The 27,835-nt window shown below is 44.2% G+C and overlaps 1 protein-coding gene across 1 annotated transcript in view; it reads left to right on the top strand.

Moving 5' to 3' along the window:
• The window catches only part of LOC135212810 (DNA mismatch repair protein Msh6-like), a 71,669-nt gene that overhangs the window by 20,156 nt on the left and 23,678 nt on the right, over window positions 1-27,835 (top strand). The window contains 7 exon segments of the mRNA XM_064246582.1: window positions 8,669-8,832; window positions 15,498-15,563; window positions 15,565-15,634; window positions 15,947-16,086; window positions 16,646-16,789; window positions 16,959-17,166; window positions 17,573-17,784. Of these exon segments, the coding sequence (XP_064102652.1) occupies window positions 8,669-8,832; window positions 15,498-15,563; window positions 15,565-15,634; window positions 15,947-16,086; window positions 16,646-16,789; window positions 16,959-17,166; window positions 17,573-17,784 (1,004 nt within the window).

Below are 27,835 nucleotides of genomic sequence, written 5' to 3'. Positions count from 1 at the left end.
GATGATATCCCTTCAGAAACTTTGTTTAATTTCTGAAGTACGTACTAATATACTACAATTAGTATAAGTTTTCATTTTCATACAATCAACTTACCTGTCAGATATATACATAGCTAAGACTCCGTCGTCCCCGACAGAAATTCAAATTTCGCGCCACTCGCTACAGGTAGGTCAGGTGATCTACTGGCCTGCCCTAGGGCGGCAGGAACTAGGAACCATTCCCGTTTTCTATCATATTTTCTCTGTCGCCGGTGGTATCAACATTGTTGCTATTACCTCCTGACTTAGATTCTTATTTCATCTTTTGATCATCGTTTATCGGCTTTTTGGTGACGTATCTGGATCGTGTTTTTGGCATTCGCTACTGTGGACTGTTTTTGGACTTGCTTTTTGGATTTTTCTCAGTATGTCTGATTCAAATGTGAGTGTGAGAATGTGTGTGAATGTAGGCTGCAGGGTGAGGATACCGAAAGCTTCGGTTGATCCTCACACTGTATGTCGTAAATGTAGGGGGTTTCAGTGTTCTGCTACTAATACTTGTCATGAATGCGAGGGATTAAATGCAGAAGAATGGAAGACTTTAACTTCTTATTTGAAGAAGTTAGAGAGGGATAGGGTTAGACGTCTGAAAGGTGTGAATTCAAGGCCTATTGAGCCTTTTATTGATACTTTTTCTAATCCTAATGATTTAGATTCTCCCTATGTGTCTAATTCACAAGGTTTTTTTTTATTTTTCCCCCCTTCTTTCGGAATCGGCCTCGGAAATCGCCGATCTGAAAGCTACTCTTTGAGACATGAAGTCCAAAATGGCGGACTTACAAGGTAAGGCTAGTGAAAGTGAGCATTACAGTGAAGTGAGTTCTCCCATGTTTGTGGAGGGGGCGTTTGATCGTCCCTGCGACGCTCCCAGGCCTAGACCTCTTCCAAGCTCCCATGCCCAGAGGAGAAGGAAAGTCGAAAGCCTTAAGGAGGTCGTGGGGAATCCCCAACGGTCAGACGTCCCTTCAGCAAGCTCTGTTTCGTGGCAGGCTGCTCAAGGGCGCTTTAGAAAAAGCGTCCTTCGTGAGTGTTTCTCATCCTCTCCCTCTCCCTCACCTAAACGAGGGTGGAAGGAGTCGGATTTATCGAGGCCTCTGAAACGGCATTTGAAAGAACCCGAATTTGATTCGAGCCCGGAGCGTTTCTCAGATGACGCTCCCTCGTCTATTAAGAAGGCGAAGGTGGCGTCAGCGTCACCCGACGAGGACGCAGAAGAACCCTTTCCTACTTCTCCCCCGATTGATGACGAAAGGCGTCATGTAGTTGACGTGGGAGAAGCTTCAAGGAAGATTATCATGACAGTACAAGAACAACTGGCCTCTTTGGTGGGAGTGTTAGCGCCTCGTAGGAAGGATGTTGCGCTTCCAATCAAGAAGTCTCGTCCTCTCTCCCCTGCTAAGTGAGAGGCGTCATGCAAACGTGAAGCTTCTAAACATATCGCAGAAGCTTCGGGTTCGAGAGCGAGATCGGGAGGATCTTACGGAAGACACGTAACGCCAGAGAGATGTGAGACGTCTTTTAGACATGAAGCGTCTTTTAAAGCTGATTGTAGACGCGAGGCTCCAACCAATATTTTGGCGCCAGTTAGGACGCCTTTTGAGAGCGGAGCGTCTTCCAGGCGCGAGGCGTCATCCGGACGTCAGCAGCCACACAAGCGGGAGGCGTCAGCCAGGACGCTTGGCGGACGAGAAGCGTCATCCAAGCAGGAAGCGTCATCCATTTATGGAGAGAAGCCTGAGCTTTTGGCGCCTTCCAGGACTATTAAAGCGGGGAAGAGGAAGGAATATCATTCCCTTAGCCCCTCTCCTATTAGGAGTTTGTCTCCTCCAGAGGAAAGACGTACGGATTTGGCAGCGGAGACTCAATTAGATCCCGAGTTAGAAGTAGACTCGGAGGAAGAGTATCAAGGAAGAGAAGGACTGTCGAACTATAAAGTTTTGACTGGCCATTGCTTCTAGAGGAGTATGGAGACGACTTGACTCCTGCCGCTCCTCCTTCTCCGCGCTCTCTTTTCTCGAGTGCTAAGACGAAGAAATCTTCGTCTTTTCTCAGAATGAAGCCCGCCATTTCGATGAAGAGGGCTCTTCAGTCCTTAGACTCTTGGATGAAGTCTAAGAAGGAGTTAGTCAGAACGGTCTTCTGCATGCCTCCAGCGAGACTAGCTGGTAAAAGAGGCATTTGGTATCAGACGGGAGAGAATATGGGTATTGCTCTTCCGTCTACGTCAGAAGCGGACTTTTCGACCTTAGTTGACGCTTCACGTAGACAAGGTTTGAAATCGGCACGTATTACTTGGGGCATTTCAGAACTGGACCATCTCCTCAAGGGACTCTTTCATGTATTGGAAGTTTTCAACTTCTTAGATTGGTCCCTTGGGGTGATGTCCAAGAAAGCCCATGATTCTGAAGGACTCGAACCAGAAGTCCTTTTGTGCATTTTGTCTTGTATAGACAAAGCGGTTCAGGATGGCTCGGTTGAGATCTCCTCTTTGTTTGGAGCAGGTCTTCTAAAAAAGAGGACAGTATATAGTGCCTTTTTAACCAAAGCAGTCTCCCACGCTCAGAGGGCAGCGCTGCTGTATTCGCCTTTGTCTGACTTTTTGTTCCCTTCTCAGTTGGTGAAGGACATTTCTCGTTCATTAACTGAGAAGGCGACTCAGGACCTTCTGACGCAGTCAGCAAGGAAGAAGAAGCCTGCTTCTACACCTGACAAGAAAGGACCGAGTACATCTGTTCAGCCCTTTCGAGGTGGCCCGACCTCCAGACCTCCCGCAAGAAGGAAGGCTCCTGAGAGAAGAGGTAGGTCTGCCTTTCGTCCCTTTAAAAAGGGAAAGTGATGCTTCTCTCCTCCAAGCACCAGTAGGTGTCAGGCTCCTGGGATTTGTGGAGGCCTGGACACTTATAAACGCAGACGCCATCGTTGTCTGTAATAAGGAAGGGATATCGTATCCCTTTCCTGAACACTCCTCCCCTAACGTCAACACCACGGGAACTAACAGCCAAGTACAAGGATCCTGTGCTGAGGGATACTCTTCGATCGATGGTGGAACAAATGTGGGACAAGAGAGCGATAGAACTAGTACTGGATCAAAACTCCCTGGGGTTTTACAATCGCCTTTTTCTGGTTGCGAAGGCCTCGGGAGGCTGGAGACCAGTACTAGACGTCAGCTCTCTGAACAAATTTGTTCGGAAGGAGAAGTTCTCGATGGAGACTTCTGCCTCAGTCCTTGCGTCATTGCGACAAGGAGATTGGATGGTGTCTCTAGATCTCCAGGACGCCTATTTTCACGTCCCGATCCACCCTTCATCGAAGAAGTACCTCCGTTTCATGACGGGGGGAAGGATCTTTCAGTTCAGAGCCTTGTGTTTCGGCCTGTCCACAGCTCCTCAGGTCTTCACAAGCCTGATGAAAAATGTGGCGAGGTTTCTTCACCTCAAAGGAGTAAATATCTCTCTGTATCTGGACGACTGGCTCATCAGGGCCAGATCAGAGAGACAGTGCTTGGAGGACCTTACGTTAACTTTAGATCTGATCAGAGCGTTGGGATTACTCGTGAACCTCGAGAAGTCGCAGCTGACCCCCAGACAGAACTTAGTCTATCTGGGGATTCAGATGGATTCTCGGGTTTTCGAGTATTTCCTTCGCAAGAGAGAATCGCAAAAGGTTTGCAGATAGTCTCTCTCTTCTTAAGGAAGGAACAGACGTCGGCGAGGGAATGGTTGAGCCTTCTAGGGACCCTTTCCTCGCTCGAACAGTTCTTCCCGCTAGGAAGACTTCATTTACGTCCGCTTCAATTCTTCCTCAAGAAGTCTTGGAGTTGGAAAACTGGACACTTCGGACGCCTTTCCCATTCCAGTGGAGATAAGACCGCACCTGGAATGGTGGTTGCCCCCTCTGAAAGAGAACAAAGGGATCTCTCTAAAAACCAGAACCCAGACCTAGTGTTGTACTCCGACGCTTCGGAGAAAGGTTGGGGAGCAACATTAGGCTCGAAGGAGGTGTCAGGCACCTGGGAACCAGCGCAGGTGTCTTGGCACATAAACTGCAAAGAGCTCTTCGCCGTACATCTGGCTTTGAAGAGTCTAGAACCTCTGGTTTCGAACAAAGTAGTGCAAGTAAACGTGGACAACACCACGGCACTTGCCTACATTCGAAAACAAGGAGGGACTCACTCCTCGTTCCTTTACGAGCTGACGAAAGACCTTTTGCTTTGGACGTCTCACAGGAACATCTCCCTTCTTACAAGGTTCGTTCAGGGAGTAAAGAATGTGAGGGCGGACAGACTCAGCAGGAGGAACCAGGTCCTTCATACAGAGTGGACCCTACACGAGGAGGTGTGTCAAGATCTCTGGTCGCTGTGGGGGACACCTCATGTGGATCTCTTCGCCACATTCATCTCCAAAAGGCTGGCAGTCTTTTGCTCGGTCGTGGAAGACCCAAGAGCTCTTATGGTAGACGCCTTCCTGCTAGATTGGTCTCGCGTAGACGTATATGCTTTTCCTCCATTCAAAATCCTGGGACTAGTACTGAAAAAGTTTGTGGCGTCAAAGGAGACGAGGATGACATTTGATAGCCCCTTTTGGCCGGCCCAAGATTGGTTCACAGGAGGTGGTAGAGTGGATCGTAGACTTTCCCAGATCCCTACCAAGAAGGATGGATCTTCTCAGACAGCCACACTTCAAGAGGTATCATCAAAACCTCCCCGCTCTCGCTCTGACTGCCTTTCGACTATCGAAAGACTCGTCAGAGCGAGAGGGTTTTCTCGCGAAGTTGCAAGCGCGATCGCGAGAGCACGCAGAACCTCCACTACGAAAGTATATCAGTCGAAGTGGGAGGTTTTTAGAAGGTAGTGTAGAACATAAGAAGTTGTTCCTCCTCCACTACCGCCTATAGCGGAAATGCTGATTTCCTTCTATTCCTGAGAGAGCAATCTCATCTAGCTGTATCCACAATAAAGAGATACAGAAGTATGCTCTCGGCAGTCTTCAGGAATAGAGGATTAGATCTGGCAGATAATAAAGATCTCCACGATCTCATAAGGTCCTTTGAGACTTCAAAGTCTAAGGAACTGGTCTCTCCTAAGTGGAACCTAGACGTGGTTCTCAAGTTTCTTTCATCTGAAAGGTTCGAACCTCCTCATCTGGCATCGTTTCGAGACATCACCAGAAAATGCCTATTCCTATTATCTTTAGCTACGGCAAAGAGAGTTAGTGAATTACATGCTCTGCAGGATAAAGTAGGTTTCAAGGGAGACTCAGCTATTTGCTTGTTTAAGACCCTGTTTTTAGCTAAGAATGAGAATCCCTCGAATCCCTGGCCTAAGTCATTCGAAGTCAAAGGCATATCGAGTCTCGTAGAAGAGAAGCAGAAAGATCTCTATGCCCTGTAAGAGCGCTAAAGTTCTACATTCAGAGAAAGCATCAGATGGGAGGCTCTAGACAAGGTCTTTGGTGCGCGGTAAAAGACCCCACAAGACTGATGTCCAAGAATGCTCTGGCATTCTTTGTGAGGAACGTCATTACAGACGCGCATAAGGTCTGTTCTGACGAACAGTTGCGACTGTTGAAAGTTAAAGCTCATGAAGTGAGAGCAGTAGCGACGTCTCTCTCGTTTCATAAGAATATGTCGCTTAAAAACATCATAGATACGACATTTTGGAGATGCAACTCAGTATTTGCATCTCATTACTTGAAAGACGTTCGTGTGACATATGAGAAGTGTTTTTCTCTAGGTCCTTTCGTATCGGCGGATACGATTCTGGGTACGGGAGCCGACACCAATCCTTAAAAGTATATACTTTTCTTCTTTTTAGATATGGTCTGGAGTCTCTTCGAACAATGGAGGACTTGGTTTAGCACGGGCGGCCGTCTATGTTGTTCAGTAAGAGAATCTTGTCATATCTAATTAGATGAGTATAATTTTTTTTTAGAAAATTATGTATGTGTGCTTAGTGGTTTTTGAGTTACGGTTGTTGTGAAGAGTTCGGGGATAACTCGGAACAATCTTTAGTTCTAACATATGGTTAGGATCAGGTGGTCGGGATTGGTTGTGTGCTCCTTCATAAGGTGTATTGTCATATAAGTGGATCAGCACCCATTGACAAAGTCCTTTCAGGCTCTGCCGAGTAAGCGGATAAGACCCCATCGGCAGACCCACAAGAACTCTTGGCCATAGATCATATATCTCGCTAAAGTTTCTTGAGGTGATGCAGACTACTGGCAAACACCCAACGAAGTCTACCACCTATCAGGTAGGAACCAAGGTTTTATTTATACCTACAACATATGTTGTTTACCTGTCTATTCCATATAGTAGCTGTCTCTTACCCTCCACCGAAGGGTGCCAATCAGCTATGTATATATCTGACAGGTAAGTTGATTGTATGAAAATGATATTGTTATGTTACAATAAAGTTTCATACATACTTACCTGGCAGATATATACAATTAAAGGCCCACCCAGCCTCCCCGCAGGAGACAGGTGGAAGAGAGAAAATATGATAGAAAACGGGAATGGTTCCTAGTCCTGCCGCCCAGGGCAGGCCGGTAGATCACCTGACCTACCTGTAGCGAGTGGCGCGAAATTTGAATTTCTGTCGGGGACGACGGAGTCTTAGCTATGTATATATCTGCCAGGTAAGTATGTATGAAACTTTATTGTAACATAACAATATCATACTTTTAAGTATAAAATCAGTAGTACGTAGATTATGTGTATGCTATTTATATTTTTGAAAATAATACAAAGGCAGTAGATAATTCAGTGTTAGTCACTATATAAGAACTCCATGATCAACTGGTAAAACATCAGAGTTGTCGTTCTGTGGAAATTACTTTCTTAACCTCGGGGAAAAGTGCAAGTACAATCTGTATGTACTATGTTACGTAATTACAGCACATACAGTTAATGTACTTTCAGAAGATGTGATCCTATTCACACTTTTTAAAGATGATACCCCTCCAGATGATTCTTGCAATATAGGATTTCCCTTTGGAGTGTAGCATATTGAACATATGCCCGTATATTGTAACAGGTCACCGCATAAGGTGTTTCGTGGTTGGGATCTTAGTTTTTACAAAAACACGGAGCTGTCTAATAGCTCTCCTAGGGCTGAGGGCTGCCCTAAAGGATTGGATATTTTTTTTATGTGGCTAGGAACCAGTTGGTCACCTAGCAATGGGACCTACAGCTTAGATTCGGAAATATTGGTCAGTTGTTTCGTAGAATTCTAGTATTCAGAAAACTGATCAAAGGTGGCAAACTCCCATTGGTTAATAGTACTTACCTCCCACCAACAAGGGGAGGTGAAAAGTCTTATTCCTTAAATAATGTTAAGACCGAAGGTTTGTTTCGTATATGAACAAATGATAAATTTTTAACTAAAATGTATTTTTCATAACTTACAAACCTGAGGTGTTAACATACAAAGGCCCACCTCTAACCACCCCTCTATCAACTAACCTTGGTTGGAAGAATAACTAACGGGGTCACGAGTTAATGAGGGGTATGTGGGTGGCTTCACATGTCTCGTGACCAAGCACAGATGCCAATAGTCCTTTGCGTACACAATTATTTTAAACTTTGCCGGTTTCCAGCTGGCGCTGAGTATTTATCCTAATGTTAAGACCAAAGGTTTGTAAGTTATGAAAAATACAAATTAGTTAAAAATTTGTCATATTTATTTGATTTTACCTTCACCTTCTGCAAACATTACTTATGTACATACATACATGTCTTCTTTATTTTATTTTGTGTAACTTTGTTATGACTGACTTATGAAGTTTACCTAGTGATGCAAAGAAAACTTTTACTCTGACAGAAAAACAAAATGGCATCCCATGAATTAGGGGTAACGTTAGTATACATATGAAAGTGGATATGTATGTACATAGTAGTTACTGTAATATTTTTATACCAACCAGTTATTCCTTCTTTAAGGGTACTGTAATAAACTAACTTTTAGATAAAATTACAGTAACTTTAATTTCATTTAAAAGTTAGCCTAATACTTAAGGAGCATGATTAGGGTCATCTTTAGTGTTCAAACTCGAGAAGTAAGCATTTATTAGCAATTTAAGAGAATGTGCCCAACTTATGCGAAACTTCCCCTTGCGCGAGGGGGTCTGGAACCTAACCTCGCGTAAGTTCGGGGTATTACTGTATTGTTTTTAACCCTTTAAAAGTTCATAATTGTGAGAGTTAAGTATAACTTAATTTTACCAGACCACTGAGCTGATTAACAGCTTTCCTAGGGCTGGCCCAAAGGATTAGTGTTGACGTGGCTAGGAACCAATTGGTTACTTAGCAATGGAACCTACAGCTTACTGTAGTATGTGAAGCACATTATATCGAGAAATTAATTTCTAATCACAATAAATAAATTCCTCTGATTCTGCCCTGGCTCCGCAGGAAGCAAACTCAGGCTACCATAGTGATAATCGAGTGCGCAACCCACTCGTCCAGTCAGGAACTCATAATTGTGAGAAATAATGACATTCACAGTCAAGCACTTACTACATACGTAGTTTGTAAATTTCTAAAAGTCATAGAACACATGAATGTGTGAGTAGTGTGTATAACTTGCACAGATTTTATAGCACAAGAACAACTTAGGATTTTGATATTACAGAGATAAGCAGTCTGTTTTGTCTCCTGCAGGGGATGAGGCAGTGGTGGGAGCTGAAGTCTTTGCATTATGACACTGTTTTGTTCTTCAAAATGGGGAAGTTCTACGAACTGTTCCATATGGATGCTATATTAGGGGTGCAGGAACTTGGTCTTATAATGATGAAGGTAAGTTTTGACTTGATGTGTACAATAGAAAGTTCCCAAGTGAATAACTTGCTTGTAATAAGTTTAATGAAATAGTGCCTTGTTTTGTGTAAAATACTATTTAATGTATGACACTTACCTGGCAGGTATATATATAGCTATATTCTCTGTTCCACCTGGCAGAAATTTTCAAAACTCGCGGCAATCGCTAGTAACCTATTAGTAGTTCAGGAACAACCACCACCCCGTTACCGTGGCGCTAGCGCTAGGAACCGTTCCCAATTGGGCCAGATTTTCTCTGCCAGCCGAACCGGCAACATTGTTGGTGGTTCCCTGCTAGAATTTTCATTCTCGTTGCTGACTGATCTTGGATTTTGGTATTGTACTCGGAAACGTTAGCTTGGCATTCGCTTTGGATTGTTCTTTAAGATGTCTGACTCGGGAAGTATGTTTAGAGTGTGTGTAAAAGAGGGGTGTAAGGTAAGACTGCCGAAAGCTTCGGTCGACCCTCATACCGTTTGTAAGAAATGTAGGGAGAATGTGTGTACTTGGGAGAATAGATGCATTGAATGTGAGAATTTATCAGAGAAGGAATGGAAGGTCTTTATGAAATACGTTGAGAGATTGGAGAAAGATCGTGTAAGGAGATCTGTTTCTCGTAGTGAGAAATCAAATTCTTCGAGTAAAAGGAGTGATTGTATTTCCTCTCCAGCTCCTTCTAATGTAGAATTGGTAGTTCCTTCTCCCCAGGTATCTCCTGCGCCCGCTGCTGTATCGGAGGAGACGAACGATACAAATATTGTGAAAGTGTTCGCTGCCCTTGCGTCCATGGGCGACCAGATACAGCGACTTACAGACAAAGTTAGTGCTTTCGATGTCAGTGAAAGTGTAGTGGAGGGGGCGTCTGATCGTCTCTCTCGTGCTCCTAGACCGAGACCTCTGTCAAGCTCCCAGACCCAAGGGAGAAGGGGGCATGTCGACAGTCGAAGGGAGGCGAGAGAGGTTTTGACACGGTCAGGCGTCCCTTCGAACAGTCCTGTTGCAAGTTCCCAGGCTGTTGCAGTTCGCCGCAGAAAAGGCGCAACTGGGAAGTGTGCGTCCTCGGAAGGTTCGACTTCCGAGCGAGAACGTCGGTATGCAGTGGTGTCTCGCCCACTCAAGAGGACATTCAGGACATCAACTGCTTCTCGAGAGACAGGTGCAAGATAGTGAGGCTTGGAGTAGTCCTGAGGTGTTGTCATCCTCGGAAGACGAGGGAGCAGTACCGATCAAGAGGAAAAAGGATTTTTCGTACTAGAGAGGACGCAAATCGCACTGGCGATATACGTCCGTCTCGGCATGGTATTGCCTTGGGAGAATCGCCTCCATCTTCTTATGGATCCTCCCCTCGTATTTCTCCGCCTCGGGTAGAGTACAAGATCGCTCTCCTTTAGGTCGCAGTCCAGCTCGTAATCCTCATCCTTCGTCGTCTACCATTCAGGAGGATGGTACGAAGCATTTCTTACGGGAAATGCAGTCCAAGTTGGCAGTGTTGGTGAAGTCTTGGGATGCTCCTGAACAAGCATCTTCGAGGCGTAAGGGACGATTTCTTCCCATTAAGTCTTCGAAAAGGGAAGACAAGGACGCGTTCGCCGAAGACGCAGGCGCACTGGCGCTAGGAGGAAAATAGTGTCGGAAGAAGCAGGACGCAAAACGTCAGGACGCGGGACCAAATGGTGGACGCAGGACGCAGGCGGCAGGAAGCAGGCGTGTCTACGATGGACGCAGGACGCAGGCGGCAGGACATCGAGAGGCGGCAGGGACGCAGACGCATCGGTAGCCGCAGGACGCAGGCGGCAAGACATCGAGAGGCGGCAGGACGCCGATGCTTCGCTAGCCGCAGGACGCTAGTCCGTCAACGAAGCGTCAATACGACGACGACTTGCAAGATATTTCTTCAGCAGAAGAAGAGTTGGAAGTAATTGAAGAAAAGAATACAGAACCTTCTTCAGATTATAAGGTTCTGACTTCACGTCTTATTGCTGTTTTTGAGGGGGAATTTAAACCGACAGCTCCGTTATCCCCCTTATCACAGTTTTCCAAGACTAGGACTCCAAAGAAGTCCTCCTTCCTGAAAATGACGATGTCAATTTCGGCAAAGAAGGCCCTTCAACGGGTGAATGACTGGATGAAGGACAAGAAAGAAGCGGGGAAATACTCTTTTGTTTTTCCTCCAGCTAAGTTAGCTTCTAAATCAGAGTATGGTACGCTACTGGAGAGAGTCTAGGCCTGGGAGTACCTGCCTCCTCCCAGGGGACTTCTCCAGTATAGTGGACAGCTCACGCAGACAGGCGTTACAGTCGGCCAAGGTCTGGTGGACGTCCTCGGAATTTGACCATCTATTTAAAGGGATTTTTAGGACTTTCGAAGTCTTTAATTTCTTGGATTGGTCTTTGGGAGCGCTAGCGAATTCCATAGGAGAAGAGGATTCGCAGGACTTAGAAACAGCTAAGAGCATTATGTCCTGCATGGATAAGGCTCTTAGAGACGGAACGAATGAGCTGGCTTCGTTATTCACAGCAGGAGTGCTTAAGAAGAGATCGCTCTTGTGTTCGTTCGCCTCAAAAGGAGTTTCTAACTCTCAGAAATCGGAGTTACTGTTCTCTCCCCTTTCGAAACAGCTGTTTCCTTCAGAGGTGATTAGGGATATAGCTCTATCCTTTCGCAGAAAGCCACTCAAGATCTTCTCTCTTCTTCGGTTAAGAAGTTCTTACCAACCAAGTTGGTGAAGAAGACGCCAAAGGAGACTAGACCGTCGCAACAGCCCTTTCGAGGAAGGACATTCGCTCGACCCGCCTTTAGGGGTAAGAGAGCACCAGCGAAAAGAGGAGCCAAGAACCCCTCTAAAGAATGAGAACTCGGTCCTCCAGACGACAGTGGGAGCCAGACTTCAAGGTTTTTGGGAAGTCTGGCAACAAATGAAGGCAGATCCCTGGGCTGTCAACGTAGCTCGGGAAGGATACAAGATTCCTTTCGTGAAAAGACCCCCTCTCGCAACATCTCCGAGAGCCCTCGGGGCAAATTACAACGATTTAGAGAAGAAAGCGGCTCTGTGGGAGCAAGTAGCTTCCATGCTAGAGAAAGGAGCAATAGAACCTGTTCTGGATCACGAATCTCCGGGATTTTACAACCGTCTGTTCCTGGTTGCAAAGTCCTCGGGAGGTTGGAGGCCAGTTCTGGACGTAAGTCAACTGAATCTTTTCGTAGAAAAGACCAAGTTCACTATGGAGACGAACGATTCAGTACTGGCAGCGGTACGTCCAGGGGACTGGATGGCGACTCTGGACTTACAAGACGCATACTTTCATATTCCGATTCATCCAGGAAGCAGGAAGTATCTAAGGTTTGTGATTCAGGACAGGGTCTTTCAGTTCAAGGCCCTATGCTTCGGCCTTTGCACAGCCCCTCAAGTATTCACGAGGATGATGTCCAATGTGGCGAGATGGCTACATTTAAGAGGGATCAGAGTGTCTTTGTATCTGGACGACTGGTTGATAAGATCCCAGTCGAGAAGTCAATGTCTGGAGGACGTAAGTCAAACATTGGACTTAGCAAAAGACCTAGGTCTGGTAGTGAATATGGGAAAGTCCCAGTTGCAGCCCCAACAACAGATAGTTTATTTGGGGATTCAGATATCGGCAGTGACTTTTCGGGCTTTTCCGTCCCCGAAAGGCAAGCCCAATGCAGTCAGAAGGTGCAGGAGTTTCTAAAGAAAGACCGATGCTCTGCAAGAGAGTGGATGAGTCTACTGGGCACACTCTCTTCACTAGAGAGGTTCATTTCTTTAGGAAGACTGCACATGAGACCTCTTCAGTTTTTCCTGAAGGATTCATGGCCAAGAAAATCGCAACCGGATTCCTTCCAGTTTCTAATTCCGACCGAAGTAAAGGAGGAATTAAGTGGTGGCTAACGCCAGCAGGTTAGCAAGAGGGATGTCGCTTCAGCAGAAGAACCCAGACCTCGTCTTGTTTTCCGACGCGTCGGACGCGGGTTGGGGAGCGACATTAGGCCCTCAAGAGGTGTCGGGACTTTGGAACAAGGACGAAAACAAAGTGGCACATAAACAGGAAGGAACTGTTGGCAATTTTCTTGGCTTTGAAGCACTTCAGAGAGTTGATTCGAAACAAGACAGTTGCCAGGTCAACTCGGACAACACCACGGCTCTGGCATATATTCGAAGCAAGGGGAACTCATTCTTTTCCCCTTTACAATCTGGCAAAAGAAATTCTGCTTTGGGCAGAAGAGGAAAAGGTCGTGATACTCACCAGGTTTGATACAAGGAGAGAAGAACGTGGGTGCGACCTGTTGAGCAGGAGAGAGCAACTTCTCTCGACGGAGTGGACGTTGCACATGGAGGTTTGCCAGAGCCTGTGGAAGTTGTGGGGCCGTCCGGTAGTGGATCTGTTTGCGACAGCCAGAACAAGGAGATTACCAACATATTGCTCTCCGATTCCAGACCAGGAAGCAGTGGCGGTAGATGCATTCCTGATGGATTGGTCAAACTTAGATCTGTACGCTTTTCCTCCGTTCAAGGTGCTGGGGAAAGTGATGAAGAAGTTCAGGGAGAGCAAAGGAACGAGGATGACCTTAATAGCCCCGTTTTGGCCGGCCCAAAGTTGGTTCACAGAGGTACTGGAATGGACGGTAGAAATACGCCAAGGACGCTTCATCTAAGAGTAGATTTACTCAAACAACCCCACTTCGACAGGTTTCACAAGAATACCCTCGCTCTGGGTCTGACTGCGTTCAGACTATCGAACGTCTGGTCAGAGCGAGGGGATATTCTAGAGAGGTGGCCAGTGCAGTGGCTAGAGCCAGAAGAACCTCCACAATCACGGTGTATCAGTCGAAAAAAAAGTGGGACAATTTCCGGAAGTGGTGTAAAAAACAGGAAAGTGTCTTCATCCAGTACCTCTGTGACCCAAATCGCAGATTTCCTTCTTTACTTGAGGAAGGATTTACACTTGTCAGTTTCGACAAATTAAAGGTTATAAGAGTATGCTAACCTCAGTGTTTAGACACAGGGATCTAGACATCTCGAATAACTTAGATCTGAGAGATCTGATTAGGTCGTTTGGGACTAAGAAACAGTCAGAAGGCAGGCCACCTGCGTGGAACCTGGATGTGGTCTTGAAGTATTTAACTTCTAGCAAATTCGAACCGTTAGAGGAATCCTCTCTGAGAGATCTTGCTAAGAAGACTATCTTTTTAGTAGCATTAGCAACTGCTAAAAGAGTTAGTGAGCTTCAGGCCATATCGAAGAAGGTGGGATGGAGACACGGCAATGCAGTGTGTTCATTCCAAGAAGGTTTCTTGGCCAAGAATGAGGATCCAGCTAATCCTTGGCCAAGAGCCTTTGAAGTTTTGGGTCTAGCTGAATTGGTCGGTAACGAGCAAGAAAGAGTTCTCTGCCAGTGAGAGCGTTGAGATGTTATATAGAAAGGACAAGAGTTATCAGAGGGAGGTCTGATGCTCTGTGGTGTTCAGTTAAAGACCCCACTAGACCCATGACGAAGAACGCTCTAGCCTTCTTCATGAGAGAGTTAATTAAAGAGGCTCATATGTTGTGTGAAGAGCAGAGCTTTGGTATTTTAAAAGTGAAGGCTCAATGAAAGTCAGGGCAGAGTGGCCGACTTCATTAGCGTTTAAAAAGAATTTAGCCCTCAAGGAAATTATTGAATCAAAATATTGGAGAACTAATTCAATATTTGCGTCTCATTATCTTAGGGACGTTCAGACAACCTTCGATAATTGTCAGACGCTAGGTCCATACGTGTCCTCGGGTACAGTATTGGGCAAAGGAGTTACTACCCCATAACCTTCTTGTAAGCTAGTTGTTTTTATTAGGTGATGGTGTTTGTGTTTTTTGGTCGTCTGAGAAAAGGGTGCGGTACTTTTCTCAGTCGTGTTGGTATTATCTGGTGATGGTGTGTGTGTAGTTCAGGTAAATGATCTGTTACTAGCTTGAATGCCGTGGCATAAGAGGGCTGTAAGGATCTGTCAACACATTGGTCACCGTCCAGTTGTCAGTTCCAGTCTTAGCTTCTTCAACTACAGGACACTTCCTTGTTGAGAGCTACTAAGGTTTAAGCAGGCTTAGAGGCAGGACTATGAAGTCAGCTACCTTAGCAGGTAAGGAACTGGAGTTTTAATAATATTTTAATAATATTTTTATACTCTAAGAATGTTGCTGTCCTTGACCCACCTCCAAATGTGTCAATCAGCTATATATATACCTGCCAGGTAAGTGTCATACATTAAAATGAAGTTTTTATGATAAAACAAAGTTTAATGTATACTTACCTGGCAGGTAGATATATAATTTAATTCCCACCCCACCCGCCTCCCCTCAGGGGACAGGGTTCAGAGAAAATCTGGCCCAATTGGGAACGGTTCCTAGCGCTAGCGCCACGGTAACGGGGTGGTGGTTGCCTGAACTACTAATAGGTTACTAGCGATTGCCGCGAGTTTTGAAAATTTCTGCCAGGTGGAACAGAGAATATAGCTATATATACCTGCCAGGTAAGTATACATTAAACTTTGTTTTATCATAAAAACTTCATTTTTTTATGATTGTTTGGAAAGGCACTTCCTTTTACTGGGGAATTGCGTATGCTAACTGAAGTAAATTTTTTATATTGATTTAGGGAGAACAAGCCCACGTTGGGTTTCCAGAAATAGCTTATGGACGGTACTCATCAACATTAATTGAAAAAAGGCTACAAGGTGGCCAGGATAGAGCAGACAGAAACTCCAGAGATGATGGAGAAGCGTGTCAAAAGTAGTAAGTTAGCTTTAGAAACAAAATTTTTGTAATCTTGATATAGAAAAAGTATTTTAGAAATATTGCTGGTTTTATTATTGAAATAAACACAACATGCTATATTTTTATTATTTTGTTGTAATAATGCTATTGCAACTTTGCCCCATCCCCAGTTGCAAATACCACTTTTATTGCATTTTATTTATTTATTTTTTTTTTTTTTTTTTTTTTTTTTTTACTAATCCTTTCTTGTAAAACTTATGCTCCAGTATTTTACCAATTTTGTCAGATTTTCCTTGCCTTTCAACTTCATATCTCTTTTTCTTCAAACAGTGACTAAACCAACTAAATTTGATCGTGTTGTCAAGCGAGAGGTGTGCCAAATTAGCACCAAAGGAACACGTGTTTACAGTGTCCTAGACGGGGAAGCCTCAGAGTCATCAACTTCATATTTGTTAGCATTAGCAGAAAGGGTAAGTTCCAATTGTCTTTTGCATTTTGGTCAGAATATAATTTAATGTGGGTTTAAGTTTATTTTACTTGTTCAATATCTGAAACCTGGGTTGGGGTAGTCATAAAGTTAGTAAACAATGCAGATAGGGCTGTTGCTATTCATCAGTTTTGTTACTAGAAATCTATACAATGCAGCACCATCAATGAGTTAAGTAGTATACAAGCTCTCTCTTTCTCTCTCATGGATCAGCATTTAGTTGAGGAGCACCTGCTGCTCTAATTCTTAATTGCATCACCTTTTTATATTCCCAATACTCCCATGAGTTGAAAGCCACTATTTAGGAAGTATTAAAATTTTTTTTTTAAATATTTTTTCCTGAGGACTTCATTGTGTATTGTGAATGTAAAAGAAGCACTAGAAACGTTGAAAATCAATTGTAAGGAGAAACCCATTGCATTATTAGTAGTAGGTTTTATGAAGAAATGACTCCTGTTCTTGAAGGTTACATTGTGATGGAATTTTTTTATGCTTCTAATTTCTAGGTTGGAAAAAATTAACTGTGCATTATTTTTATACAGTCTACAAGAGGAGCAGGTGATGGAAGTGAATTGGGTGTAGCATTTATTGATACAAGTATAGGGACATTCCATCTTGGACAGTTCACAGATGATCGTCATGTGTCTCGTCTTCGTACCCTCATGGCACACTATCCACCTGTTCAGGTAGATCTAGTTTTACATCCATTTTGTATTTGTCTTCATTTTTTATCTTATGTATACATTGGCAGGAGTGGAACTTTTTTTTTTTTTTTTTTTTTTTTTTTTTTTTTTTTTTTTTTTTTTTTTTTTTTTTTTTTTTTTTTTACGGACTTTTTTTTCTTCCACCCAAAAGATTTTGGTTGAGCGAGGACGTCTCTCTCAGAAAACTCGAAGAGTTGTTAATTCAAGTGTCCCTTCAAACTTGTGTGATGATCTGGTTCCAGAAAAGGAATTCTGGACAAGTAGCAAGACACTCAGTTTCCTGGCCGAGGGAACTTACTTCAAAGGGGAGGACTCTTCCTTGCAGTGGCCAGAAGAACTGAAAAATCTATTAGATGAAAGTAAGATACACAATAATTTTCATTTGCTGTAATATTAACTATTAACAGACATTCTAAATGTTTTGTCTAGTTTACTTCTTTTTTAACCACAAATTCCCAACTATAAAGGTCATTTCAGGAACAGTTACTCGTGTCCATCTATATTCTCATTAATTCCAGGCACTGCAGGCTATCAATAATGCAAACCTCTTTATAGTCACTTATCTTTGGGTTCAATTCACCAACCGCAACCAGCTACCTCTTCTAATCTCAGCCAAATTCATATTCTCTTATGCTTGCCATCACAAATTTTCTCCATTGCCAGTTTTACTTGGTAATTTTTTTGCGATGGAGATTTTTTTTATGAGAACATTCCGTTTGATATTAACGTTAATTCTGTTATCTTTTCTTTTCTTTTTTTTCTCAGATGATACATTAGGCTTAACAGCTCATCCACGTTATGAATTGGCTGTGTCTGCGCTTGGTGCTCTTGTTTGGTATTTGATGGATTGCCATTTAGAGGAACAGTTGTTAACAAGAAAATTGTTTACTCTTTACAACCCAGTGGATGTTGTAGCTGCCGAAGAAAAGGCAAATAAGGGATCCCTCCCTTCGTTTATAAGAAATAGACATCACATGGTAAGCCATCAGTCTTCTTGATCATATACAGTTTACTTGACCAAATTTTTATGCCAGTTACTAGTAGCTTTTATGGTATACAGAAGTTTATTTTTGTATTTGTTTTAAAGTAGACCTTGGACAATGGTGTGTTAGTCTCCAGCTTTTTTTTTTTTTTTTTTTTTTTTTTTTTTTTTTTTTTATATATATATATATGGATGAGGTATAGAGAAAAGTCGGAGGAGGAGCAGATGATGGTAGATTTTGAAATGAAAGGTCGAATTGCAAATGTTGGGCATTTATATTGTTGACAGCAGATGACTATGAGGAAGTTGCGACAGGTGAAAAAGTAAGATTGTTCTTTTATAGAAAAATTGGAAGTTGAGTATTATAGTTGAAAAAAATTAAGATGCTTATACAGTGGTACCTCAAGATACGAAATTAATCCGTTCCGAGGCGGCCTTCGTATCATGGATTTTCGTATCTTGGAAAACACATTTTACATGTAAAATGGCTAATCCGTTACCAAGCCCTCCAAAAACACCCCAGTAAATTATATTTGTTCATACACGAAACAAACCTTCGGTCTTAACATTAGGATTTACTAGCGCCAAGCTGGAAACCGGTAGAATTAAAATTACACTTGTGAGATCCAGGGACTAATGGCATCTATACCAGGTCACGGGGCATGTATACCCAGAATGCCCACGGCTACCTGTGACCCATCAGTTATTTTCCTACCGCCTTTAAGATAAGACGTGTTACTGTCTATCTCATTTAAAGCCGGTTTTTCAGTTGGCCCGTTCTTTATCCATTTCATTTTTTATTTTTCATTCTTTTCTTTCTCCAAGTGTGATCAGTGTGTGGTAAGAGTGTATACGTGGTATGATGGAGAATTTTGCCTCAACATCGGGATCATCTACCGCTTCGAAGAGGAGACAAAGGAAATGCCCAGGAGTCAGTGGCTTCCCTTGTTCTAGGTTCCTAACCTCGGTGTCGACGGATCCTCATCCAACGTGTAGTAGGTGCAGGGAAAACGTATGTACGGTTACTAATCCGTGTTCTGTTTGTCGCGGTTGGTCGGTGGAACAGTGGAAGAAGTTCTATGGGGAAAGCCAATACAAAAGAAAGGGGTGACGCCATCTTTGGATGACCAAACCTTACCGGCTTCTTTTGTATCGGTAATAAACCAAGGCTGCTCCATATGTTTCTCCACCTGCTTTTGAATTGTCTCATACCCCTTCGGTTTCTCCTAGCGGTTCTGTATCGGAAAAACGTCAGGAGGGGCCTTGGGTAATTTTATGAATAATTTGCACTCTCCTTTGTTCCCAGCAAGTAGAGGGGGAGATCCGCCATCTTTGTTCCAGGCTCCTGCTACGCAAGCGCATAGGTTAGATGGTACGTGGTCAGCGCTAGGCCTACCAGGCGTACCAACCTTGGATGGTCTGCTTGCGCATTATATGACGTCACGGTTCCAGCAGGGTCCGGCAGCGCTGAATGTTTCCTCATCCCCCGGGCTTGCAATTTATGGGAATTAATGCCGCTGCTTCTCCATCCCACTCAGTATTTACAGCGATGCAGAACGTGGGAGGTAATTTGGCAGCAAACGTGCGGTTACCAGCAGAAACCTCTCAGTCTCTCCCTACGAGAGGGATGACGTCAAACATACGTCACACTCTGAGATGGCAGGCGTGATGGACGTCACAGACCGATTCTCGGCCTTTTTCGCTGCACCAGACGCTAATACGCCTTCTGATCCGTCAATGCAAACTGTAATGCAGAAGTTACAGGATATAGAGGAGAGAATGAATAAGAGAGACAAAAAGAAAAAGTGTGATTCGCCTTCTTCGTCTTTATTCCTCTAGTTCGGCGTCATCGCTAAGTCCGATAACGTCACGGCGAGCGCCAGTCAAGCGTTGGAGGAGGATTCGGGAGTTCCTAGCGGATCCTCTGGGCCAAGAGGAGAAGAATCAATTCTTCCTCTTCTTCGGACGAAGACTGTCATTTCCAAGTCAGCAAGAAGGTCGGAAAATCAGTGGCTATTAAGCACAAGGTTGCCAGACGAAGCCGTTCGCAAGAGTCCGAACAAGCGAGAGAGGTGACGGCCGGCGAGCTAGCGGCCGAGGCGGAGTTGCCAGTTCGGATCGCAAAAACTGCGATACCTCTGGTAAAATCGACGTTGGCGGCGAAAGGTGCAGCAGAGGATGGAATGCAGGTCCCAGTTTCGCCCATAAGGCGTTCAAAATACGTACGAAGGACGATAAGGCTCCTATTAAAAGTACGAAAAATAGAGAGTTGGCAACCTCGGCGGATACGTTCGTGGAAGGCAGTGTCCGTCTGGATAGAAGGCCGAGGCCGGGCTCGCCGACGCTCGAAACGATGCCAATGCTAATAAAGACGAACTTACCTCTGTCTTAAGGGAGCCTTCATCTTGGAGATCTAGACGAGATTCTCGCTCTAGATCCGTGAGCAGAAGAAAGAGTGAGACGTTCTCGTTCCCCTGCTGACTATCTGGGATCGAGCCAACAGCGGCCAGCAAAGATCAAAGAGGCCGCGGCCGTAGGGGCAGGCGGCCGTGGAATTCCGGGCCGTCTGTCAGAAGATAGAGGCGAGACAACATCGCTCGTTGAACGTAGGAAGTGGTACACTAGAGCCGGAGGAAGGAGAAAACCAAGAGTTTCTGGCCTCGTAGCAGAGGTTATTGATTTGATTCGTCAATCAATAGCCTTTCGAGAAGACAGAAACACCGGCCAGTATGCTTCTCATGGAATTGACATGGCGTTTGGACTAAAGAGGGATACCAAGGTGTCGTATGAATTGCCTTGTTCGAGTCATGCGGAATCGGTCTTGCAACACGTAAACGCAAAGATTGCAGGGAGGGATAATTCCTTAAGATCTAATAGATCATTTAAATTTATTCCCCCTCCAATGATAAAGCAAAGGAAATATTATACGACACCGAAGGTCCCTTTGCTGTCTAGCAAATGAACCCTAATGTTGTAAGGTTAAGGCCTGGATTAACCTTGGATCAGGTTAAAATGGAGTGCCCTTCGATGACGTACCAAGAGGCTGCCACGTTAGAAGCAACAGCTTCTTCTGTCTTTCAGGCTGCGTCCTGGTTAGACCTTGGTCAACAGCAGTGGCGAAAATTGCATCCTCGGAATCAACAAGGAAAGTTAGTGGGATGAACCATTGTTCATTAGATTACTACAGTCAGGGTCCAAGGCGATTGCGTACCTGACAAACGTAAGTGCCAATGTTTGGGCAAATATCCTGCTAATGAGGAGAGATGCAGCATTGGCTAGGACTAAGCCGCAAGGTGGATTTTGGATTCCCTGTTAGCAATGAGAATGGGATATCTTGGAATCGCAACTACTGTTGCCAGAGGTCATACTGGAAGAAGCGATAGATAGAAGAAGATGGACACTAACGATAGGTTGGTGCAACAGGCAGTTAGGAAAACCTCTAACAGTCAAACTATTCCTTTGGAGGGAAGACAACAGCAGATGTCTCGAAAGAAACCAGTGAGACATAGCATCCCTAATAGAGTCACAAGACCCTCTTCCCCAAAGAGGATAACTCATCGGCCCTTTCACATAAGAAACAACAGAGGAAGGGGCAATAGGGGAAGGGGGAGAGGCTCAAGAAGATAGGATGGGCGCCTCCCATCACTCGGCCACACCAGTGGGGGGGTTTGCCTGGCAAATCACTGGAAGGTGTGGCAGGAACTAGGGGCAGAGCAAGTGGGTGGTGGATGTTCTCAGGATCGGGTATTTGATTCTGTTCGAGGTAACCCCGCCCCTGACAGATCACACCTTACCCCACGTCACTTATGCCCACAAATCTCAGAAAGGAAGGCCACTATTCTGCAGGACGAAGTGAAGAAGATGATGAAAAGAAAAAAGGAGCTGTGCAACAAGTATGCAGTCCGACAAAAGGCTTCTACAGCAGGATTTTCCTGGTACCCCAAAGCAACGGGGAGTGGAGGACAGTAATAGACCTGTCAACGCTGAATCTGTTTATAAGGAAAACCAGTTTTCAAGATGGAAACTCCGAAAACGGTTCTACAAGCAGTCAGAATCGGAGACTTTATGCTGACAGTCGATCTAAAGGACGCATACTTTCAGATACCAGTCCATCAGTCTTCAAGGAAATTTCTCCGCTTCAGTCTTGCAGGAAAGCTTTCGAGTTCAAGGTCCTGTGCTTCGGATTGACAACGTCTCCTCAAGTTTTTACAAGAGTGTTCACCCTCGTGTCGGCGTGGGCGCACGCTCAGGGGATCAGGCTGATAAGATATCTGGACGATTGGCTGGTGATAGCAAAGTCCAGGGAGAAATTACTCAGGGACAGGGCGGCCCTCCTGCAGCTTTGTCACAGCCTAGGTATTGTGGTGAATCAGCAGAAGTCGCAGCTGGATCCAAGTCAACGTTTGGAATATCTGGGAATGGTGATAACACAACACAAGCCAAAGTATTCCCGACAGACCAAAGAGTACAGAAATGCAAACAAGTGGTGAATGCCTTTCTGGAAAGCAGACACAGCCAGCAAGACAGTGGCAGGTGGTGCTGGGAATCCTAACTCCCTGGAGAAGCTAGTACCACAAGGAAGGCTACACCTTCGGTCCCTACAATGGAGGATGAAGGAGTTTTGGTCACCAACAGTAGATCCACCGTACGAGCAAAATTCCCTTGTCGGCAGAAGTGAGGAAAGACTTTGCTGTGGTGGGTGGATGACGACAATCTGACAGTGGGTGTCCCCCCTTCAACAATCCTCCCCAGACCTCTTGCTGTTCTCGATGCGTCACTAGAAGGCTGGGGAGCCCATATGGAGGAGTTGATGGTGTCAGCAAAATGGAGTTGCAAGGACAGAGAACTCCATATAAACGTGCTGGAGTTGAAAGCAGCTTTCCTGGCTCTACAAGAATTCAGGAGAGAGTAAAGGGACACTCGGTGGTATTGATGTCAGACAACACCACAGTAGTAGCTTATATAAACAGCAAGGAGGCCTAGTTTTCTCGCGTTACATGTGATGGACAGTTCAACTTCACCAGTGGCTATAGAGAACCTGGTAGACATCAAGGCCAGGTATATTCCGGGAAAAAGAAACATAGTGGCCGACAAGTTGAGCCGCAGGGATCAGATTCTGGGAACGGAGTGGTCCCTACACCAACAGGTAGTGGACAGGATGCTCATGTTGTGGGAAGGACCGATCATAGACCTATTCGCAACCAGGTACAACAAAAGTTGGAAGTGTATTGTTCAGTAGTCCCGGACGCAGAGGCAGCAGCAGAAGATGCGCTACAACACCCCTGGGACAATCTGGACGTGTAGCATTTCCTCCATTTTGTCTAATCCGTCAGGTTCTGAACAGGGTAATGCGGTCTCAGAACCTCAAGATGACCCTGGTAGCCCCGTTATGGCCGAAAGCAGAGTGGTTTCCAGACCTACTGGAACTCCCAGTAGATGTGCCAAGAGAGTTACCTCCATGGAGCAACCTTCTGTGTCAGCCTCACGTGGAGAGGTACCACCAGTCGGTGAAGTCCCTATCGCTTCACGGGTGGAGACTGTCAAGTATCTCCTCCGAGAGCGAGGGTTTTCGCAGAAAGCAGCAACTCAGATGGCAGGTAATATCAGAAAATCATCTGCGACAGTATACCAAGGGAAGTGGTCAGCATACTGTGATTGGTGTCGTAGGGGGAACGTGTCTCCACTCGGTACCACTATTCAGCAGTTAGCAGACTTTCCTGATATATCTCAGAACAGAAAAACATAGTCTGTATCTGCAGTGAAGGGGTACAGGGCTGCTCTAGCCTCAGTCTTACGAATGAAAGGAGTGGACATATCGTCTTCATGGGAGTTGGCCATGCTGATGAGGAGCTTTGAACAGTCATGCCCACCAAAGGAGCTAAAAGCCCCAGATTGGGATCTGACCAAGGTACTGAGTAGTCTGACAAAACCCCCTTACGAACCACTAAGGCAGTCCACGGATAGGAGCCTGACCCTGAAGACAGTCTTCTTATTGGCCCTGGCTTCAACCAAAAGCGGGTGGGGGAGCTACATGGCCTCTCATATCTCATAAAGCACTCGAGAGGTTGGAGATCAATGGTGTGTGAGTTTGTCCCAGAATTCGTGGCAAAGACCCAAAATCCAACAATAGTAGACGGCAGATTCGACTCCTTTACCATACCTTCCTTGGCAGACTTTGTAGACAACGACAAAGCTGAAATGCTCCTGTGCCCCGTCAGGGCACTAAGGGAGTACTTGAAGAGAACAAGGCACCTCAGGCCGGGGTGCCAGAGGTTGTTCGTAAGTACAGGACGGAACAAGAAGGAAGTGTCCAAGAATACAATATCATTTTGGCTAAGGGAGACAATCAGAAATGCTTATACTGCAGAAGACAGAGGGTCAGATAGCCAGGTGGGAGCTAGAGCTCATGACATCAGGGGTGTGAGTGCTTCCCTGGCATTTAAGAAGAACATGTCTGTGGATAAAATTCTGAAAGCTGGCGTGTGGAAGCGCCAAACAACTTTCACCTCATTTTATTTGAAAGATGTTGCCCATAGATCCTTGGACACCTTTTCCTTGGGTCCAGTGGTGGCGGCCAACAAGTGATATAGTTCACCAGTGCCCCTGGCGGGTCAGTTTTGCGTCTAGTCTAAGATGAAGGTATGAAAGTAGAATGAATGGGATGACTGGTCTTTTTTCTTTACTACTTTCTTCCTACTCCTTTAACTACGGGCAATATGAAGGAGAGTACCGTCATGTGCTGGAACGGACTAGATGCAGGTGAGATGGTCAGCCATACTGTGAAGCTATCTTAGCTGATGATATACTTTTCAGTAGCAACACACCCCTCTGGATAATAAGGAAAGAGGGGTGAAGGTGGATCCAGTCGCAAGGGACAAGAGTAAACAGTAGAATGGTATCTACACCCAGTGGGAGGAAACCAATAGATCCGCTTATATCTTTGGTCCTAGGTTCATTGTCCATTCTCTAGAATTTCCCTATATATTCGGAAATGGATAAGGTGGCAAACTTCCAGTCAGTTGTAGAGACTTACCTCCTCCAATAGTAAGTCTATCCTAATGTTAAGACCGAAGGTTTGTTTCGTGTATGAACAAATACCAAATTTGTAACTAATTTGTATTTTTCATAACTAACAAACCTGAGGTCTTAACAGTTAAAGGCCCACCTTGAACCACCCCTCTAGCAGTCTAAACTGGGTTAGAAATATAACTGATGGGTCACAGGTAGCCGTGGGCATTCTGGGTATACATGCCCCGTGACCTGGTATAGATGCCATTAGTCCCTGGATCTCACAAGTGTAATTTTAATTCTACCGTTTCCAGCTTGGCGCTAGTAAATCCTAATGTTAAGACCTCAGGTTTGTTAGTTATGAAAAATACAAATTAGTTTACAAATTTGGTATTTCCAGGCCTAAAACACATGTTCTAGAGTTACAACGCCGATCCGACGGAAGAAATATGACCTCCCAAAAAGGCAAAAAGCAAAATAACTGTAACATACTTCGAGTAATTTTCAACTGCATGTATGTTCAACCCCATTTTTTACTGCATATATAGGACTTTAGCATATGTCCCTTAGCAATAAGCCTAGCCTATGTTAGCGGTTACTACTGTAGCCTAGTCTATGATTCTGACATCTAAACCTAAGAGCTTAAAGCTTAGAATATGCCAATAAAATGTATAAATAATCAGTATGTACTCATTTCAAATAATTATTAATTAATCATTAACTATAATACACAAACAAACAAAAAACAAACCTTCCAATCGATTGTTTACATACAGCTCTTACCCGTCTTACGAGTATCGAACGAGCGCCAAGCAATCATTTTTCCTAGCACACAGTAAGCCATAAATTGTCATTAGTATCTCTCTTCAACTAATGAAACTACCAAACAGTATAATAACCATTCATTTCTGTTCTTTATTCTATCTTTACCTAATGGAGATACCGAGTTACTGACAGCTATAATGAAACATACATATACGTAAGGTAATAATAAAACAGAAGAAGAATTCTAAAAAATACGTATATGTTGGCAGTCTGATTTATTTATTATTTTATGATATCTAATTCACAATTTTTTTATTAAATGTATTATATTTCAAATAATTATTAAGTAACCATTAACTATAATAAACAAACAAAAAAAAAGCTTCCAAACGTCTGTTTACATCCAGCACTTACGAGTATCGAACGATCGACAAGCAATCACTTTACACAGTAAGCCATAAATTTTCATTATCTCTCTTCAACTACTGAAACTACCAAACAGTATAATAACCATTCATTTCTATTCTTTATTCTATCTTTACCTAATGTTTTTTTTTATTAATTGTATTGCATGAATAAATTTTTCAATTTACAGCATCCTTTTACCAATAGAATACTTAAAGCACAAGGGGTAGATGCTGACCAATAGGAGAGCAGGACCTTATGGGGTGACTAGCATCAGGAACCAATGGGAGAGCGGGAGGATGGTGGCGAGTTTACTCAGTTGGCGGCGCGGGAGTTTTAAAATTGTTCTCGGTGGTCCGGGCGAATCTCGGGACTTTACAGCAACAACCTTTCGTATCTTGAAAACTTTTCGTATGCAGAGCAGTAAAATTTTTCGCATTGGCTTTCGTATCTCGAGTTTTTCGTAAGTAGAGCCTTTCGTATCTCGAGGTACTACTGTACCTAGTAAGGGGTTAATGTTATTCTGGATGGTATGAAATTATAGTTTCATACATTCAACTTACCTGTCAGATATATACATAGCTATTGACTCCGTCGTCCCCGACAGAAATTCGAATTTCGCGGCACACGCTACAGGTAGGTCAGGTGATCTACCGGCCTGCCGCTGGGTGGCAGGACTAGGAACCATTCCCGTTTTCTAATCAGATTCTCTCTGTCGCTGGGAATGTAAACATATGTTTACTTTCCCTCCTGATTTGAGTTTCGTGTTTCATCGCCATCGATCTTCTGGGCCGACTTATACAGGGAAGTACTGGATCGGTGGTTCGGCATACGCTTTTAATAACTTTTTAATAACTTTTAATGAATTGACTTTGAAGTTTTCGAGATAGAGGATGTGTAACTACCGAAGCGTTTCGTGGTAGACAATTACATAGTTTGCAAGAAAGGGAAATATAAATATTTATTCATTGATAAAGTGTAATAATGTTAGAATTTGATTGAGGAAAATAAGGTAACTTCCTATTTGAGGAAGTCAGAAAAAACATAGAACTAGATGTGCTTTCTTTAGAAGCTTTAATAGCTCTCGTTCTGACGAGCAGTTAGAATATTAACAGTACTAGTAGTGTAGTTTCCTCATCACCTTCTTACTTCACAGAAACTACAAATTCATTTGCAATTTGAAGATAAAGAAATGTAGCTCAAGATACGAGCTATTATAAGGTAAGAAGTGATTATAGTGTTCCCCATTGCATAGAGGGTGCGTCTGATCGGCTTCTGTCTCGCTCCCAGGTCTAGACCTCTTCCAAGCTCACCAGGCCCAGAGGAGAAGGAATGTCGAAAGCCTTACGGAGGTTACGGAGAATCCCCACCGATCAGGCGTCCCCTCGGCAGGTTCTGTAGGACGTCCCAGACTGCTAGGGATAGCCATTGGAAAGGCATCCTAATGCAATGTGTACCCCTTATTATTATCATCTTGACGAATAAGGAGAAGAAACATTCAACGGCGTAGATTAATGAAGATGCAAGATAATCTCGTCTGGCTATCGGAACCTCAGAAGAGACGGAGAAAGGAAGACATCATTCGATAACAGTTGTGGTAGAGGCATTGCCCTATCCGGGTTCGTCTCCCGTACAGCTGGACGGGGGGGGGGGCTCTATCCCATGGGGGTTTGAATAGTTATTTCAATAAATTCCTCATCGGTACGTGTATATGAAAATAAAATATATATATTCTGAGAATAACAAATTAGATATTAAAGAATATTTGTTGATCGAATGAATTATATGGATCTCGTTTAGTGATTACACATATATATATAACTTTTTAAGCTTCTAGCTCCTTGGGCATGAAAGCTCTGGTAACAAGG

The sequence above is a fragment of the Macrobrachium nipponense genome, chromosome 41 (assembly GCF_015104395.2).
Source record: "Macrobrachium nipponense isolate FS-2020 chromosome 41, ASM1510439v2, whole genome shotgun sequence".
Lineage (NCBI taxonomy): Eukaryota > Metazoa > Arthropoda > Malacostraca > Decapoda > Palaemonidae > Macrobrachium > Macrobrachium nipponense.
This window is presented reverse-complemented; position numbering and strand designations above follow the sequence as displayed.